Genomic DNA, 20,427 nt, shown 5'->3' on the forward strand with positions numbered 1-20,427 from the left:
GTAGATCATCTAATTTAAAAATAAGCAAAAAATGTTCCTTATACTTCTGGCTCATTCTAATATAGACCATCTAATTTAAAAATAAGCAAAAAATGTTCCTTATACTTCTGGCTCATTCTAAGAATAGACCATCTAATTTAAAAATAAGCAAAAAATGTTCCTTATACTTCTGGCTCATTCTAATATAGACCATCTAATTTAAATATAAGAAAAAAAATCCCTTATACTTCTGGCTCATTCTAAGATAGACCATCTAATTTAAAAATAAGCAAAAAATGTTCCTTATACTTCTGGTTCATTCTAAGATAGACCATCTAATTTAAAAAAAAAATGTTCCATATACTTCTGGCTCATTCTAAGATAGACCATCTAATTTAAAAATAAGCAAAACATGTTCCTTATACTTCTGGCTCATTCTAAGATAGACCATCTAATTTAAAAATAAGCAAAAATGTTCCTTATAGGCCTACTCGTTCATTCTAAGATAGACCATCTTATTTAAAACAAAGAAAAAAAATGTTCCTTATACTTCTGGCTCATTCTAAGATAGACCACCTAATTTAAAAATAAGGAAAAATGTTCCTTATACCTCTGGGTCATTCTAAATTAGACCATCTAATTTAAAAATAAGCAAAAAAATGTTACTTATACATCTGGCTCATTCTAAGATAGACCATCTAATTTAAAAATAAGCAAAAAATGTTCCTTATACTTCTGGCTTATTCTAAGATAGACCATCTAATTTAAAAATAAACAAAAAATGTTCCTTATACTTCTGGCTCATTCTAAGATAGACCATCTAATTTAAAAATAAGGAAAAAATGTTCCTTATAATTCTGGTTTATTCTAATATAGACCATCTAATTTAAAAATAAGCAAAAAATGTTCCTTATACTTCTGGTTATTCTAAGATAAATAATTAAATTTAAAAATAAGCAAAAAATATTCCTTATACTTCTGGCTCATTCTAAGATAGACCATCTAATTTAAAAATAAGCCAAAAATGTTCCTTATACTTCTGGCTCATTCTAAGATAGACCATCTAATTTAAAAATAAGCAAAAAATGTTCCTTATACTTCTGGCTCATTCTAATATAGACCATCTAATTTAAAAAAAAAGAAAAAAATGTTCCTTATACTTCTGGCTCATTCTATCTAAGATAGACCATCTAATTTAAAAAAAAGAAAAAAAATGTTCCTTATACTTCTGGCTTATTTTAAGATAGACCATCTAATTTAAAAATAAACAAAAAATGTTCCTTATACTTCTGGCTCATTCTAAGATAGACCATCTAATTTAAAAATAAGCAAAAACTGTTCCTTATACTTCTGGCTCATTCTAAGATAGACCATCTAATTTAAAAATAAGCAAAAACTGTTCCTTATACTTCTGGTTCATTCTAAGATAGACCATCTAATTTAAAAATAAGCAAAAACTGTTCCTTATACTTCTGTCTCATTCTAAAATAGACCATCTAATTTAAAAATAAGCAAAAAATGTTCCTTATACTTCTGGCTTATTCTAAGATAGACCATCTAATTTAAAAATAAGCAAAAACTGTTCCTTATACTTCTGTCTCATTCTAACATAGACAATCTAATTTAAAAATAAGCAAAAAATGTTCCTTATACTTATGGCTCATCCTAAGATAGACCATCTAATTTAAAAATAAGCAAAAAATGTTCCTTATACTTCTGGCTTATTCTAAGATAGACCATCTAATTTAAAAATAAGCAAAAAATGTTCCTTATTCTTCTGGCTCATTCTAAGATAGACCATCTAATTTTAAAATAAGCAAAAAATGTTCCTTATACGTCTGGCTCATTCTAAGGTAGACCATCTAATTTAAAAATAAGCAAAAAATGTTCCTTATACTTCTGGCTCATTCTAAGATAGACCATCTAATTTAAAAATAAGCAAAAAATGTTCCTTATACTTCTGGCTCATTCTAAGATAGACTTTCTAATTTAAAAAATAAGCAAAAAATGTTCCTTATACTTCTGGCTTATTTTAAGATAGACCATCTAATTTAAACATAAGCAAAAAATGTTCCTTATACTTCTGGCTCATTCTAAGATAGATAATTAAATTTAAAAATAAGCAAAAAACATTCCTTATACTTCTGGCTCATTCTAATATAGACCATCTAATTTAAAAATAAGCAAAAAATGTTCCTTATACTTCTGGCTTATTTTAAGATAGACCATCTAATTTAAAAATAAGCAAAAAATGTTCCTTATACTTCTGGCTCATTCTAATATAGACCATCTAATTTAAAAATAAGCAAAAAATGTTCCTTATACTTCTGGCTTATTTTAAGATAGACCATCTAATTTAAAAATAAGCAAAAAATGTTCCTTATACTTCTGGCTTATTTTAAGATAGACCATCTAATTTAAAAATAAGCAAAAAATGTTCCTTATACTTCTGGCTTATTTTAAGATAGACCATCTAATTTAAAAATAAGCAAAAAATGTTCCTTATACTTCTGGCTCATTCTAAGATAGACCAGAATGTTGACACTGGAGAGGACAGTCTCCGACAGGTACGAGACGCAGTACCCCAGGGTCGTGACGTCAAAATACCGCCCGCCGTAGCTCAAATCCGGCACGAAGCTCATGGCTGTCAGGATGGTGGACTGCGGAATTAAGCAGACGACAAACACGATTGAGATTGTAGACAGCATGACCACCGTCTTTTTCTCTTTACTAGAGATGTTGGTCGCTGATTTCACCATAGTCTGTCTCCATTTCGCCTGGTTTTTAAGTTTCACAGCGATGATAGAAGTGCTTATAAGTATAATAAGAAACGTAGCGTAAGGCGCTAGAAGATCTGTAATGATGTACGATACATAAAAAACAACATAAGGATTCTGACGATAAATTACCGTTACAATGGATCGGTTTGTGTTAGGGAAAACCACCCAATCTAAGTAACCAATGTAATATGGGGGGACTAAATTTAAAGCGGTGAATATAAAGATAAAAAAATTAATAGCTATAGCTGTTTTGGTGTTGATGATGCGTTTGACTCTCAATGGGCTGACCACACAAATGCATCTTTCCAGGGAGGCGAATGCGGTGACGAAGCCGCACACCCGTATGAAGTAGTTGTGCGGGTAGAACGACACCATCATGACCAGGTCTCGCGCGTTAATGTCAAGGTCGGTCTGCGGGAACCAAGGGTTGATCATGACGTGGAACACCTGCAGGGTGAGCAGCGCCCCCGTGTCGCTGAGAGCCAGGGAGGTGAGGGTGATGTTGACGCTGTCGTTGTAGCCCTGTCGGTAGAAGATGAGGATGTTGATCACGTTACCGCAGATTCCGAGGATCCCGATGGTGCCGCAGACAACCATGTTGAACACCAGGAAGTAATCGAGGACGCGAGGGTCGAGGTAAAGTACAGGTGTGTCCATTTGTATAGCAGTCAAATCGGGTAGTGACACATTGACAAGATTATTCATCATTTTAATTGCAGTTCAGCTTTATTACTTTTTTTTAAGAAATAAAACGTGTGTTTCGACCTTTTTATTCAGCTAGCCACATTGCTTTTACATTGAGAAATGCCGCCATGCTGGGCTGAATTGTTATATCTGTTTACCGAAATGACAAAGTAACTTCATTTGTTTTTCGAAATCCAAATATTCAGGTTAAAAAACTAAAATATATCAGTTCACTTTTGATGCAGAAGTCCAAAAAAATCACATACTCTTATAAATCTTTTTATTAATGTAATAAGTAACACAAATTAAAAGACGGTCAAAGTTAGGAGTTAGGTGCGAATAAATAGTTTACACTCTGTTTGGCACTTTGGAATCGTAGTTTTTACCCAGTTGTGAATTGGAAAGTTTTGCTGGAAAATACAATTAAAATAATGAAAATATCTCTATTTTTTAACAATTCAAACAATGTGTATATGTGTATGTATGAATCGTATGACAATAGGTGAAAGTGAGCGTTTACTTTAAGTAATTAACTAATTGCTTTTTTTGAAAAATGGAATAAAAAGATGACTTTACCCTATGGGAATGACAACGCGCTAGACCTGATATACTACTGATTATGTATAGTACTTTGTATATTTATTAATGTGCTGCACATTAATGCATTATATCTATAATATAAGCGGGCTGGTTGTGTATCAGTCCTTTCTTCCTTCCGTCATCGCCATAGATTTGGGAACCATAAAAGTAAACATCGCACCATGCAGTGCTTTTCAGTGCATCGAATTGTCTTATTATAAGTTAAAGAGTAAGGTTTGTTTATATAGCGACTTAAATGTATTTTATAGTCGCCACTGTTTTTACTCTTTCGCATAACGTCAAGAAAATATTAAATACACGCTCACTGCTAAAACATATTAAAAGGATCAATGTCAAATATTATTTTCGTTTAGACTCTCAGAAAAGGTGGATACATTTTAATAACATAATAACAGTAGGGTAACGGTTTTGGTTGCTATATCAGCATAAAAACATATTGATGCAGCCGTTTGGATAATACAGTGATGTACGAGTTGTGCTTGCGGGTTGGTGTAGCTAGGACAGGGGTCGGCAACCTGTGGCTCGCGAGCTGCATGCGGCTCTTTTGACGTCTAGATGCGGCTCTCCAGCTCCTTGCACAAATGTTAATAGTTATATAATTTCATTTTTACTGGACGGTGGGGTACGACTTTACCCTGCGTTCAGTGGGATGGAAGATAAGCCTTATATGAGAACCAAAGGTTAGAAACGTACGATGCATGTTATTCAAACCGATATCCAAGCCAGAAAGTCGGCGTTTGCCGTGTTGAGGCCTGACTGGCTAATGGGAGACACCTCCTGAGCCGGTGATATCCGTAAAAAAAATAATTAAATTTAACATCTGCTAAAGCGGATTGAGATAGTCCTAGAATAATATTATTTGTTTACTAATTTTACTATTCTGCCAAAACATGTCTATGTTTTTATATGGATAAATATTATTTCATATTTAATGCTATTTATTTTAAATAACAAATCAAATTTATTTACCTAATCCTAATCAAATACCAAAATATTGAACTATAAATTGTGGCTTTTTAAAAACTGGGAAATTTTGTAAATTGTAGCTTTTGGCTCTTGCGTATCAAAAGGTTGCCGACCCCTGGGCTAGGAGAATAAGTTAGGTGTGGGTCGGTACAGTGTTGAATTTTTTTTCAGATTGCTGTAATTGTGTGGTAAGGTCTATTTTATGGTGGTCGGCGCTGTTATTTTAATGTATTGAATTCTCATTAAATAAACTATGTCTCTCTTAGAACCCTTCCAAAAAAACATAAAGATTATAATTGCGACAATTTTTTACACACTCCTTATAGAAAGATAATGATGTAGTTAGCTGCTTATTCATTTTGCTTTAATTGCTTTAAGGGGATATGCAAGTGTAGCACTATAGTATAACAAATCATTAAATCTCTGTTCCTAAGATGGTACACATAAAAAAGATTTACCTTGGCGGAGCACGGGTCTGCGGCTAGTACATTATAATCAAATGGCAAAGTATAGTACTTTGTATTTTTGTAAATATGCTACATTATGTACTTATTGCTATATGTTTTACCTTGCATATTTATTAATGTGCTGTACATTATATACTTATGATTGTGTATTGTAACTTAAATGTCAATGACTAAGTAGCACGAAGTAAGTGTGGTGATGTCATGTGAATGACAGATGTGTACGTTTGATGGATCACTGCGGATACACATTAGTATTGTAGCGCGAAGCTGGGTGTGTTTACATGTGTGTTGTTGTACGAAGTGAACGAGGGTAACAAGGGAAGCGACTGGTCGAGTGACAGCGTGTGTAGACGTGTATGTTGTTGTACGGAGTTAACGAGGGTAACAAGGGAAGCGACTGGTCGAGTGACAGCGGGTTTGTTGACGTGTACTTTGCTGTACGGAGTGAACGAGGGTAACATGAGAAGCGACTGGTCGAGTAAAAGCGCTGTGTTGTGAGGGTAGAGGAAGGAGGTGTGTAGCGATGAATGTTGAAGGTGGAGGTCACGGTTGGATCTGAGAGGTTGTGATGATAGATGCTTTAAATCTTGTTGTACCCTAACCTCAATTATTTATGTTTGGTGTGTCCTGATACAAGTGTCGTACGATGTACCTTGTACGTTGGACAATTTCCGGAACCATGTAATTGAGAACAATGTTTTCAGACACGGTGGGCGGAAATTAATGTGACCTTTAGTTGCTGACATGACAAGTGTGATCGCTACACTGACCGGTGGTCAGGGATGTTAGGTCGGGGGGGGGGGGATAACTATTTTTTTTACAGCCTCGGGCTGATATAAGGACTAACAAAAGCGGTACGGTTAGAGGATAAATACTGACCGGAATAAGCTTTAGTTTTTCTTACTCATTGTGTCCTATAAATGAATAACAATGTAATATGTTTAAATATTAATTACCATGGGCTGATCATCATGTATTAATGTCTATGTGATGTACCTTGTGTAAACCGGACCCTGTTTTATTGCATCTACCGGACCCTATATTCTTGGATTTACCGTACCCTATTTTATTGCATCTATTGTCTTGTGAATTCACCCGGAACGTACACAAAAAACACATCCGGCCACTTGATGTACACCTATGTGTGAGGGCGATGTGGTGTAATACAACTATGGGCTTTACCTCAATGACTGATTACAATAAATTATATTCGACCCGTCAGTTTTAATGTTAAATAGCAAATAGTTCCCTGACAACCTGTTAAAGTACAAAACTCACTCTAACTAGAACTTGATCGCAGTTTCAAAACTTAACAAAGTAATCCAGAATCCTCACGTAAATAATCTCCCGCGGCATTGAAAATTAAATCTATTTCTACCCATCTGATTATTGATTTGTTAATTTTAGTTTCTCGACAAAATTAGTATATATTTACTTCTCGGGCGGAAAATGAAAATAAACACCGATTATTGACGAAACGATAGGAAAATCGGCAAGTTAATTCAGGCGTTTGTGTAAGTAGATCTGTGTCGCTTCTCTTTAAATGATTGCACCTAGTTTACCTTTTTGTAAACTGTTATACCTCAACTTACGTTTTTCAAATAAAAAAGTAAATTTGCAAATATTGATTGCGCTTTAAGCGAGGTGATTATCATGACCCCGAACAAAAATTGTGTTTTTGATTGATCCACGAATCGATACCATTTATTTGTGTGGAGTAGTAAACATTGAACGAGAAATTATTGCTAAAAGTTGAGTATGTAATTAGAATTTATCCAAATGATAATGTAATTTTTGAGCGGTTTAAGTCGTAAAAAATGTTGAAAATGGAATCAAGACGACGCGCATTTAATATTATGTGCCGTTAGCCATAAAGGTTGTCGTTAAAAGTCAAACCCGTGTCTTGAAATCGTAATTATTGTAATAAAATCAAGTGCAACTCTCTTAAGGGAAATAACAGTCATGTCTAATCGCTTTTCAAATTAAAAAAATGTCTTTATATTGAAAAAAAATTGAAAACAGGAAAGTTCTAGCTGTTAAGACTAATTATGTAGTGTTTTATAGATTTCATTTATTATTTGCATTTAGAAGTTATATGATGAAACTAGATATTTTCGTTGCCGAAATCCGCGATACACTAAACTAAAATTTATATTTACCAAAGGTAGGCAAACTTGAAATATTTGTAACTATTTATTTACCTCCGTTTAGAAATTCTTTTACCAAGGGTAAACTTAAAATATTTGAAACTATTTGATTGATTGTTTTTATTAGTAAACAGATTTTTTTAAATACTTAACAAAGGTAACTAGGTGTAAACTAACGGCTAGTTTTTTGTTTACGTCTATTAATTTGTAAAATTCTTTTTAATTTGGCTAGACATAAAATTTTTAAAAATCTGAGACTAGACTCGTTGGTTAACTTTTAATAATCTCAAAACAGTAGGGGTACCATCATATATCGGTAATATTTCTTTAGATTTAAAAAAAATATACCACAAATAAAGTGAAGAGAGCTGCTATGTTTAAAATGTACACTTAAAATACTATACTACTAAATTTAAAATATATAGCTTGCTGCAAAATAAAATAAAATAAAAAACAAAATAGAATGAAAAGTGGGCGTAAAATAGCGCGTGAAATAGTACTTTATATATGAAATTTTAAATAATTCATTAAAAATTAATTATATATCCAATTAAGTCAGATTGCATTGTCCTCGGGTGCCAAGTTTGAAACAAATCGGTCAGTTAGAATTGATCACTTTTCGCTTGGCAGTTTTGATCCATGACCGGGCGACAGACAGACAGAAGAAGCAAGTTAAATAAAAGCATGTAAAAACAGAATGGGACGGCGTGGCCTAGCGGGAAAACAAAGGCGGCTGGGCATAGTGCTTTATGAACTCTACTTAATTTGACACATGTGTCTTGGGCACTAACGGGAAATGATGATGATAAAAAACAGGAACGTTTACTGAATATTTATAGTTTGGGTGGAAAAACCCCCGATGCTAATTAAATTGCATCACATATGCTGCTGTTCATGATCATATGATATCTTAATTTTTTTAAATCTTATCGAAAAATACATTTTTAGAACTAAATTCAATCTTTCAGATATTTTTATAAAATTGTGAAAGATGGGATAAGCAAATACAAAACAGAAGCTAATGAGCCAAGAAAATGTTTCAAGCACCAATAAGTATAGTTGAGCAAGGGTATAAAACCATGCATTTACAAATTTTGTAGCATGTATTGTGAACTGTATGGCGCAAAATAATTAAAATATGTAAAGATAACTGACTATTCAGGGCTGCCGCTGCCCTCGTCCTAATGTACACTAATTGCCGGTCTCAGGAACCCGCTGCCAGACAATATCAATTTTTCATATATATATATATATTGGCTTACACTCTTCTAGTGAGTAGTACACCATACCCAACACACTGCAACAAAAAGGGATGCGAGTATGTTTAAAAAAAAAGTCATACCTAAAGGAGACACACTTTATATTTTGGTAATCAGAGCCGACGAATCTTTATCTCGACACTATCTAGATAATTGTCATTTAGTGTTAAACCAAACCAGGCAACGCCTTCACTACTAACTTGACTTTGCCATACTCCATTAGCGTGCACTAGGCGACAATTGTTAAACCACCAGCCCCCTTTGTAATTCTCTGCACAATTTCTAGAAGATTCATCATTGTCTTTATCAAATGTGGAAAAAGCCATTCCATTGTGCCAACTAAACTGCTCTATAGTGTTGCCTGTCTTGTATATAAACTTTATCCTGTACAAATCTGTTTCATTTCCCACCGTCACATTACTGTACACCATGTAGTAGGATTTACCTTTAAATTTCATGTCAAACCTCAGCTCACTGTAGCCCTGTAAAAACAAAAAGGAAAATTTCTTTTAAATAATGTGTATCACAGGCTAAAATATTTGAATTTATGGTTATAAAAATATTCGTCTACGTACATTTTAAGCATGGTAGTCAAAACATTGAAATTTGCATTTTGATAATTTACGAATTATCCTTAAGTATTAATTAATTAATTATTGGTTTTCAAACGCTGTTATTCCATCAACTTATAATACATCCATAATAGTGATCTTAGAATTAATTTTAACGATTTGAAAGCATTGTCAAGATGTCGCCTTTTTTTCCCATTGATGGCATCGTATTTTTATTACTACGTATTTACGAGTATAAACTTGAACATTTTGTCATTAAAAAATAATTTATTTAACAAGAATAAGGAATTCAATTACTATGCACTTAAAATTTTTATCAACTGCGCTTTTATTTTAATTTTCAGAATTTTTTTTTAACGAGAACAAAATAGCAGAAAATGGAAATCTCGACTTTACGGTGATACAATTACAATGTATTCGAAGAAGTACTGTAATTATACTTTAGCAAATAAAATCTAAGACAAATTTATCGTACGTTCTGTGTGAGGTTTGAGATCAAGTCATTTCCCATCCAAAAATCTCCATCCAAAGATCCAAAACCATTTTTGTATTCGCTCCAGTTTCTGGTGAAATTTACGTCACCCACCACACGTCGCTTAAACAAACAAAACAAAATAAATTTGAAAACTTAAACAATATTTCACATAATTGGTATTTAAAGGAAGGGTGTCGCCTGAGATTTTAAACTTCATTATTTTTCAAGATGACCTAAACAATTAAAAATTACATTTATTTACATCTAATTTGATACCAATTTTATTTATCAAATTTAATCGATAGCCTAGAGAATTTATTGTGAAATAAACCGGGAGTGATGTACCCTAAACTTTCTAGAATATTCTTACCAGCCGTGTTATTGAATAGGAAGAAATCTAGCAGATAACACAATTCTGCTGGTAAAATGGGCGCGATTAGACAAAAAAATGTATACATGGCAATTTTGCATCAAACACTAATCTCCACTGTTAAAAATAGATCGGTACCGTTAAATAATAAGCAAAAAATAACGTTTATAAGTATATATTTCTGAATTGACAATGAAACTTGGGTAAAAAACGGAATTACGGTATCGTCGTTTTTGGCAGCCATCATTATCATGACAACCGTTAAAAAAAGTCGGCCAATCGACAGGCTAAATTTAAGACTTGACTATGTCCGATAACTGTGAACGAAAGTCGGTGTGATCCAGTGCCATTTTTCAAGTATCTATCGCCAGTTTGTTCTACTATTTTATTTCAATGTGTATGTTATACACTTAGTCAACTCTATATTTATGATTATACTTCAAATTACAATTAAATAAAGTTGTCACTTTATATAATCTCAAGCTCGGTGTTATATTTTTATCGACCCGCCACAATGATTCTTAACAAGATATACACGTTGTGATAATGACAAAAAATAGAAATACTAAGATGATTAAACAATGCCAAAAACTCTCACTCAAAACACAGGCAAATATGGATATAATGCACACTATATAGTTACATTAAAGTCAAAATATTATCATAAAGAAAACACATAATACTCATTACAAGTATTTAAAAATAATAAACGTAGCAGTAATAAAATAATCTACTAGCTTCTTAACACTAGAATGATACAGAAACCCCTCCCCTGGAATATTTATTTAACTTATTCCTCATATATATATATATATATATATATATATATATATATATATATATATATATATATATATATATATATATATAATATAAATGTTGAGATGCAATGCTTATAAAAAGTTCAAAATAGAACTTTACTACAATCAATGACAGTTCAGATTAAACGATGAAAAGTTCGATTACACTGATTTCATATCAATTTATACCATATTGATACACATATTGTTTGTAAAATTATGTTTACCGAGCTACCTTTAAACAATATGTTGTAATTATAATTAAAATGCGTATAGATATTGAAAAATAACTTAATTCGCTGCTAATGTTTTATATAGGATATGAGGTGACAAAAACTGTAGTACCTGTATAACAATCCAACCTCCACCGTCTGTTTTAGTGTCACACAAGGCCAGTTTCTGGTCGTTTAGTTTAATAATCTTTTTATCTAACAGGCTTGCGATATCATTTCTGACACACTAGGTAAAAACATTGCAATTTTTAAAAAAAATCATTGCAAATCAATGTTGAATAGTTTCTTTTAAGAAAAAAAAGAATTTTTTTTAGAAATAATACATGAAAAATGAGCTAGTGACTTAGTGACTTAGTAGTTTAGTTTAATAATAATTTAAAAAAAAAACAACAACCTAAAATAGTTGAGAATGCTGGAAATATTTAAACTAACGGTGTTATATAGTTACCTGTTTTACATATAATAATTGCAGGGGATTCCCGTTGTATTCGTCTATAAAACCTTGAAGAGTTTTGTTGAGACCCGCTACTAAATTTAATGTTGTATTGATATTCTCTTGTGTGATTGTTTTCTTTATATTTGTTTCCATCTCATTTAATCTGATACTGAGTTGTTCTGTTTGGTTCTGTGCGTTGGCTAGCTTTGTTTGGATTGATTCGTTTAAAACAGATAAACTATTTTTGTTTAACTCTGTTGCTAAATTAACTTTGTTTTCCATCATCTGTAATGTTTTGTTTACATCAAGTGTTAAATTCTTTATTTTATAATGTAATAGGTCCTCAAATGTAGAAAACGGAATAATATTAAAATCGTCAGTGAGAACTGCATCCACACTTTTGTCTGTGCTGAACTTATCGCCACCAGAATGTGACATCTGTAATGACAATGTCATGTCTGCACCTTTCAGTCTGTCTGGGTCTTCAAACGATTTGAGAAAATCGGCCATTGTGTCAACAGATTTAACATAGTCAGATGTTTTAGCTTTCAAGTTCATCATTATTAAAGATTCACTTGATTTTCTTTGAAAGCGATCAGTCTTTTTCTCTATTTTAGCGACCGATTCGTTTGTATTTAAATAATGAATTTCGCATGTGAAAATGCCTTCAATGCAGTCTGACTTTTTTGAAAACAACACAACCATCTCAGCAAATGTTCTAGTTATATTTCCTCTAGTTCCAACTTTTGTATAATCTTGAATCTTTGAATCTGATTCTGAAATAGACGTCACCAAAATCTTCCCCTCTGGTTCACTGATCCTATACACTGACATGTTGACAAGAGCTGATATCTGAGTGTCTTCTCTTATGTTTTCTGTACACTGGAGTTGTGCACAAAATAAATCCTTGCCGTGGTGAACATATTCTCTCTTCATGTTAATACTTAGGCCTGTGATAGCAAAGATAGAAAATAATATTTCAAAATATAGGAAAGGCTAGAAATAAATGAGTTAAGATTCTTGAGATAATTGGTTATCTGGGCGTCTGAAATTTTATGTTTCTAATAATCAACAACTTCAAAGTAGTAAAACATTCCTTATAATAGATGAAAATAAATTATTACCAATTAATCTAAGCATGTTAAGAATGTAATGTATGTTTAGAATCAAGATGATTCTTGTTTAGCTCAATATGATTCAAATTACTATGTTCTGAAAATGTGTGACAAGTTAAATCTCAGGTGTATAAATAAAATTTGGCTATGCCTCAAGTTTTGATTTTTAATATATTGTATCCCCAGAATTTAAACGATTGAAATTTTAAAAAGCCGCAACGCCTCGTGAAGAATAAAATGTAAATATAACCAAATGTTATAAGAAAGATCCGTATATTAAAGTCAGGATAATTTCCAACAACAAAATAGAGTCCACATTGTTGATTACCATGGCAAAAATTAGACTCCAAACTATTACGGATTAGATAATGACATTGAATAGAGCATAAACTTCATAATATCGTAACCGATTACGAATACAAATGTTATTTGATTAAAAGGAAATATATAATTTCCAAAATATAATACAATCGATAATTAAATAGTTATACAATTGTTTTCAACAAAAAGAAAAAAAAACATTTAAAAATATTCAAAATAAAAACTTACCTGTGCAAGTGTTGATAATTACAGCAGTTGTAACGAGGAACAACACGGCAATCATTGTAATACGGTAGCAATGTTAGGATTTATCACAACTTCGTTCTTTTGGACACACAATATCTAAGGGAAGTCAACTTAACTAATGATTCTCGGGCAAAGACAACTTTAAATAGTATGACGTTCAGACAATGAAGAAAATAAAATATTACATGTCTGACGTAGCTTTACTTTGGCGAGCTCAGTTAGCTTAGAACATGCTCACGGAAGGTTTATAAACAGTTTCTGTTTTATTTAAATAACAGCACGAATAAATACAGATTTACCTTAAGGTTCGGTTAGCATTGCAAGACTTTGTTTTTCAGCCTTGCTAGCTACCGTAAAATCTTCTTTTCAGTTGTGATTAAATCATCTGATTGGATTATTTTTTATTTTTAAAAAAATATTGTATAACACTGGACTCAGCGAAGACACAATATTTTTAAAGCTGATAAAATAAAAGTTATTACAATAAATATTAACAGTTGCAACGTTTACAAGTTTTGCATTTATTTTCATTTTCCTTTTTTTCCAAGCGGAAGGAAACCAATTTGTTCTTACTTTTTTTTAAATATCTAACTTACCTTGAGACAAAAAATTGAAATGGATCATTTGATTGTAAATACAGCTCAAAACTCATACGCCATGATCAACAAACCCAAGACTTGTTTATCTAAGCAGACAAATGAACATGAGACACCCAACGTTGTTTATAAAGTCCCCGTGACACGAATAAACAATTACACTTGTGATGAACATGGGGGGGGGGGCTATTGTTTAAAAGGTAAATACAACAATGATAAAGACCTTGAATTCGTTCCAAACTGTAAAGAAAAAAGAAAATAACTGGATAAAATTAAAGCGTAAAGGTTTTTTTGTACGCGTTCGTTTAATCGCTAGTTATAGCTTGATGTGGGTTCCCCTACCCCGCTAAAGCGAATTATTTGTTTCTATTTTCGACAAGACAACCGAATTTTAAAGTTAATCAAATACATATTTTTCGAAATTGCACTTCAAGATTTTTTTATAAATGACCCGTTGATAGAGAAATACAGTGGGCGCTAGGTTGATATTGTTCTCTTTTTTATATAAACCGAAACCAAAACCAAAATTCTCATCTCAACTTCACATTTAGCCAGAAATGAAAACTGTCATTGAAAAGTGATTTGTATCAATTTTATAGCATGTACTTTTTGTATTTTTGATGACAAGACAAATAATCTCAGAACAAATGATCTTAGACAAATGATCTCAGATAAACCAGCTGAGATAATTTGTCAGATAATTTTTGTCCTTGATATAATTTGTCCTGATAAAATTTGTCCGTGAGATATTTTGTCTAGGATAATAAGTGTGAAGTAATTTTTCCTGTGATCATTTGTCATGGAAGCGCTCTTTAATCTGTCTTAACCCTATAAAAAAATACACACATATCTGCGTTAACATTTAAATTTAGACAAGGCTATAATTGGATGGAGCAAAGTGTTGCCAACAACGTCTGGTTTAAGTATAATCAAAACAGAATAATCAAGGTGAGCAGCATACGAATTGCAGGCTGCATGTATAGACCACTAAAAGTTAAGTAATCCATGTGTATAAGATTCGATGTTAGTAAAACAAATAAATGTTCCTAGACACACAATTTTAATTTTTTACTGCAGAAATTATTATTTGATCTAATTATTCTGCTCAGGCGTTATAGCTATAGAGAGGAAAATGGGGTGTTCGTAGGGCAAACAAATGTTCCTTTAGTCAAGATAGTAGATATTTCGTAAAATAGTAGAAAGTTGGTTGGACAAGAAGTAGATATTTCGTAAAGTATTAGATAATTTGTACAACAAGACAATTTATACTTAAAGCAAAACAAGTGTTTTTTTCTGTGTAGAATAGCAAGACTTGATTTAGCTAACGTTAACATTTATCGATGAGAAAAGAAAAACTTTTTGGGTGTTTTAATTTTTTTTGGTGTAAGTTACCAAAAATAAAATAAATAAATACACAAAACCAAAGAAATGTATTCAAGAACCACGTTTTTGTTTTAATATAATTATGCGTTTATTGCACTGCAAATTATTTTCTAAACATTTCAACTCCCCATTTGAGAGTTTCTGAGACGGTTAATACTGCATAATAAAATGTATATCTTAAGCTCAACTAAATACATACCAGCTGTCAATGATACCAGATAAGAAAGAACACATTTGAGAGGATAACATTTTTTTAAAGATTAAAGTGAGAATAGAAAAAAAAATAGTGTACTAAATTTTTAAACATGCAATGCGCTAAAACAAGTTGAGTTTCTTTTCTAAAAGTTGTTAAAAGTACGACGCAAAAGTTAAAGGAATTTTTGAAATGAGAAAATGAAATGATAGAACGTTCAGTTTAAATGCATAAGTTAGAGTCTGGCAATTACTGACGCTGTTATTTCATGTGAATGAGTTGGGGTGATTGTATTGTTTAAATATACAATGCGAGGTAAAGTTTTAATTGCTTTTTACACTGTTGCGGTTTCGAACAATGACAATTGTAGCTTTAATATTTGCCTTTGTACAGTTCACTCATTTATACGCTTTTTTTTTTATTTTGGCGATTAGATTTTATGATCGACGATACACATAGTAAAATTGTCATTTCAGAAAGAAGGGCCATTTTACAATTGCCATTATACTGCCTATGATCCCGAGTCCGCCCTTTCACGATAGCCACACACGCAAGCTTAGCAAAATGAATAAATGTATTGTATTGTATTGACTACTGTTAAATTAAAGACATAAGTAAAACAAGTCAACTTTTTAAAAATACACATTTATTAAAGTCTACACAATATTAATGATGCGAAACTATTGTAAAAAAATATTTGTTCTTCAGATGTAACAATTTTAATATAAAAATAACATTTGAAACAATATTTAACTATAATTTGTTTCTTGAAAGGTTAAAGTCGACGTAGTTTCATCTCAACCTGTTCCAGAGAATCTGTATGTTGTGTTAGACCTTCCCAGTTAATTCCTTCAGCTGAGACTTTACTTGCCCACGCGCCGTTCGTGTTCACCTTATGGCACATGTTAAACCACCAGCCGCTCCTCCATAGCTGGGCGCAATGGCCTTCAGTATATCCGTCATTGTCTTTATCAAATGTGGAAAACGCCATTCCATAGTGATTACTAAAGCTATCTATAACGTTGCCTGTCTTGAATGTAAACTTTATCCTATACAAATCTGCTTCATTTCCCACCGTCACATTACTGTACACGGCGTAGTAGGATTTACCTTTATATTTCATGTCAAACCTTAGTTCACTGTAGCCCTGTTAACACAAATGATAACAGATATTTTTACTAACTGTAAATACTGAAGCAAGGTAGCGTTGTAATTTGTGTCGGGGTAGCGTTTCTAATTGCTGTGCACATATTAAATTGGCGACATGTTCATTAGTGTAATTTCTAATTGATTTCTACAAATAAGCAAACATAAACTACTTTTTTTTCGGCTAAAGCAACGCTATTAGTCTCTTACCAATCATTGCGTCATCTGACCCAAACGCGTCGCAGAACATATAAATACAAACTACAAACGTGTAACAAACCCTAGACCAAATAATAAAAAGGCTCGTTTTAATATCTTTTATAAAACTTGAAGCCTCCATCTATACTATACACAAACTAAACGAGAAAACACAGTTTATTCAAACACGTCTAACGACACAATAGACAAGAAAACACAAATCCTAGAACACAGTGACAAACTAACATTTTACACAGAAATATCGTATAAGAACCTGGTAGAACGTATATACCGGAATGATGTTTCGATTCCAATTTTTTCGACAGTCATTATATACAACAACGATACGACAGATAGCTCACAGCAGGATGGTGTGTAATTTACACAATTAACTAAAACAATGAAATAATTCTCCACTTATTCAAACATCAAAATCACACTTATTCATAAACAATTACATTTCAAAACACAACGTCTGTTCACGCCATTGATATTATCATTCTAAAAATTATTTGTAAATTCATATTTATATAATACATACTGCCTAGGTTAGGATCCAAATAAACTGATGTTTGCTTTCATCTAGCGTAAAATACAAAGTGTGTGAGATTGCAGAAATGCTACATAAAATATAACGTACAGTTTTTGTAAGTTTTGAGATCCAGTCATTTCCCAGCCAGTAATCTCCAGCCAATGATCCAAAACCATTTTTGTAGTCGTTCCAATTTCTGGTGAAATTCACATCACCTGCCACCCGTCTCTAAAGAAAACATTGGAAAAATATGTAAAAGTAAAGTTTCCCTTTCAAACCTGACGGTCTATGGGGCAAGTGAAGTAGAGTTCACTTGTTTCTGTGACCTCGGCATATGAAGAGATAATGTGGTCAGCACTATGCCCAGCCGCCTTTACTTTCCCTAACGTGAGTTAGGCACCCTTCAGAGTTGGGTGGACTCAGGGACGATCTACTGACTTGAACCCCGATTCGAACTCGAGACTTACGGGTTAGCAGTCCAGCTATCTACCGCTAGACCACTGATATAAATTAATTGGAATCAGACTGGTATTTCTCCAGTTTTAATTATTGTTCACAACAAAGCTTAAAGTTTGATTTTCCTTAATATTTCTACATTAAGCACATGATGAAATGGAATTGTTGTGTACATGTGGTGAAAAATATGGGAACAAATTGTTTAAGACATGATACTTTATAACAATGAATACCTATAAAACAGCCCCCCCCCCCACACACACAATAAAGTAAGAACAGTTGGGTTCTGGGGAAGCGATAACAAATTATGTAGTTGAAATTTAAAACGTATTTTGTTAACTATAAATTAGTATTTAGCACATAATGTTGAAATGTAAAACAATGCTTGACTCAATATATTGGTTGAATTTTATAAAATATATTTTTTAAATCTGTTCAGAGCATAATATGAAGATACATTGTTAAATTAATATAGTTGCTTTTTGTTTTTTTTTACTGTAGAAACATAAAATTGCCGGATAGGTGAAACAAAAGGGAAAACCCTTTTTCGTTGAATTTAAATTAAGACGTCTGATTTTCTAAACAAAAGCTTCAATATTTGACCAAATACAATTACACAACTAGTAGAACAATAAGTTAACCACATTTTGTTGGATAGTAAAATAATCTATTTTCACTTCGAGTTAGAATTTTTTAAAATTTATAATCTAAGATTTCTGCATGTTGAAAAACAACTTATTTTTAGTGAGGCTGAGAATATACAGTACCTGTATTACAATCCAACCTCCACCGTCTGTTTTGGTATCACACAAGGCCTGTTTTGTTTCGTTTAGTTTGACATGTAGACGTTCCGGTAGACTTGAGTTATCGTTCCTTACACACTATATCGAATACAATGCAAATATCTTCTAAAAAATCAATAAGCTATTATGTAAGAGAAATTAGATTTAGTGAATCGTGAGCTATAAATTACGAAATGTGTAGATGTTTGCCACCCTAACTAGTTTCATGTTGTTTATTTCATGTTATTTAATTAAAATATTTCAAATACAATTACACGTGGCAGATTTAACCTTAGGTTTGATTTAAAAAAAAATAACAGTATTTTGAAACTCTTGAGTATCTGTCAATAAAGTCTAGAATTAATAATTTAAAATCTTTAAAATAAAACACCAAAATGGTACTTAAAGTTAAAATATAGTTCTGTATCATTGATTTACCTGTGTCGTGTATAATATATTCTGGATACTATCCTTGTATTCATCTGTAAATTCTTGTAGAGTTTTATTGAGACCATCAACCAAATTTAATGTTGTATTAACGTTTTCTGTTGTGATATATTTCTTCATCTTTGTTTCCATCTCATTTAATCTGACACTGAGCTGCTCTGTTTGGTTCTGTGTGTTGGCTAACATTGTTTGGATGGATTCGTTTAAAACAGCCAAACTATTTATATTTAACTTTGTTTGTGTATTTAGTTTGTTTTCCAATATTTGTAGCGTTTTGTTTACATCAATAGATAAATTTTGTATCTTTTTATCCATCATGTTTTCAAATTTATTTGTCGGAATCAGATAAAAATCGTTCTTGAAAACTGTATCTTCAAGACTAAATCTCTTCTCTGTAGTTGACTTATCGCCACCAGAATGTAACATCTGTAATGACATTGTCATGTCTGCACCTTTTAGTCTGTCTGGGTCTTCAAACGATTTGAGAAAATCGGCCAATGTGTCAACAGATTTAACATAGTCAGATGTTTTAGCTTTCAAGTTCATTATTATATAAGATTCACGTGATTTTTTCTGTAAGCTGTCGGTCTCTTTCCCAATACTGTCAATGGATCCGGTTTTGTTCACATAATGTATTTCACATAGGAAAATACCCCCATTGCAGTCTGAATGTTTTGATAAAAATAGGACAATTTCCGCAAAACTTTTAGATATATTTCTTTTAATTCCCCTTTTATTGTAATCTTGAAGGTTTGAATCTGCTTCTGAAATAGACGCCACCAAAATCTTCCCCTCTGGTTCACTGATCCTATAGACTGACATGTTGACAAGAGTTGATATCTGAGTGTTTTCTCTTATGTTTTCTGTACACTGGAGTTGTGCACAAAATAAATCCTTGCCGTGGTAAAAATATTCTCTGTGTATATCTATTTTTAAACCTAGAAATAAATTATGTTTAACACTGTATATATGTACAAAATATGACAATACTAATTAAGTTATAGTTAAACTATTTTGTTTCATAATGTATACTCGAAGCACATGTAGCAACAATGTTTTGAAATTTAACAAAATGTAATAATGTTGAAGTAAAAATAAGTGTAATTCACAAATCTCGACGTTTTACACCTCCCTGATACTGAAAAACATAGTTTTACAATTTTGATGATTTAAGTACCAATACAGCTAGGTTGATAAAATTTCATATATAAGTATTATATCAAATTTTTTTATCAGATTTCTTG

The 20,427-nt window shown here is 32.1% G+C and overlaps 3 protein-coding genes across 3 annotated transcripts; all 3 read right to left on the reverse strand.

Annotated features, from left to right (window-relative positions):
• Positions 1-2,438: 2,438 nt before the first annotated feature.
• On the reverse strand, positions 2,439-3,467 carry LOC131958523 (FMRFamide receptor-like). Its single transcript, XM_059323609.1, has one exon. The coding sequence runs from the start codon at positions 3,465-3,467 to the stop codon at positions 2,439-2,441; it is 1,029 nt and encodes a 342-aa protein (XP_059179592.1).
• A 4,733-nt stretch (positions 3,468-8,200) lies between these two features.
• On the reverse strand, positions 8,201-13,620 carry LOC131958520 (angiopoietin-related protein 7-like). The gene is made up of 5 exons (XM_059323606.1): positions 13,433-13,620; positions 11,781-12,718; positions 11,445-11,558; positions 9,930-10,049; positions 8,201-9,364 (listed from the first exon to the last, which is right to left on the reverse strand). The coding sequence occupies exons 1-5, from the start codon at positions 13,485-13,487 to the stop codon at positions 8,996-8,998; spliced, it is 1,596 nt and encodes a 531-aa protein (XP_059179589.1). The 5' UTR covers positions 13,488-13,620; the 3' UTR covers positions 8,201-8,995.
• A 2,777-nt stretch (positions 13,621-16,397) lies between these two features.
• Positions 16,398-20,005, reverse strand: LOC131958526 (fibroleukin-like). The gene is made up of 4 exons (XM_059323611.1): positions 19,175-20,005; positions 18,722-18,835; positions 17,607-17,726; positions 16,398-16,769 (listed from the first exon to the last, which is right to left on the reverse strand). Exons 1-4 carry the CDS (start codon positions 20,003-20,005, stop codon positions 16,398-16,400), a joined length of 1,437 nt encoding a protein of 478 aa, XP_059179594.1.
• Between the last annotated feature and the right edge of the window lie 422 nt (positions 20,006-20,427).

The sequence above is a fragment of the Physella acuta genome, unplaced genomic scaffold, assembly GCF_028476545.2.
Source record: "Physella acuta isolate Inbredline_101_S28 unplaced genomic scaffold, ASM2847654v3 ptg001332l, whole genome shotgun sequence".
NCBI classification, from domain to species: domain Eukaryota; kingdom Metazoa; phylum Mollusca; class Gastropoda; family Physidae; genus Physella; species Physella acuta.

Excerpts from the sequence above, each read along its gene's own strand:
- LOC131958523 (XM_059323609.1), bottom strand. The coding sequence starts at position 3,467 with ATGATGAATAATCTTGTCAATGTGTCACTACCCGATTTGACTGCTATA.
- LOC131958520 (XM_059323606.1), bottom strand. The coding sequence starts at position 13,487 with ATGATTGCCGTGTTGTTCCTCGTTACAACTGCTGTAATTATCAACACT. Across the intron at positions 11,559-11,780 it reads AATTATTATATGTAAAACAG|TGTGTCAGAAATGATATCGC; the intron begins GTAACTATATAA and ends GTTTTTACCTAG. Across the intron at positions 10,050-11,444 it reads GAGGTTGGATTGTTATACAG|CGACGTGTGGTGGGTGACGT; the intron begins GTACTACAGTTT and ends TGTTTGTTTAAG.
- LOC131958526 (XM_059323611.1), bottom strand. The coding sequence starts at position 20,005 with ATGTCAGTCTATAGGATCAGTGAACCAGAGGGGAAGATTTTGGTGGCG. Across the intron at positions 17,727-18,721 it reads GAGGTTGGATTGTAATACAG|AGACGGGTGGCAGGTGATGT; the intron begins GTACTGTATATT and ends TGTTTTCTTTAG. Across the intron at positions 16,770-17,606 it reads TCTCAAAACTTACAAAAACT|GGCTACAGTGAACTAAGGTT; the intron begins GTACGTTATATT and ends TTGTGTTAACAG.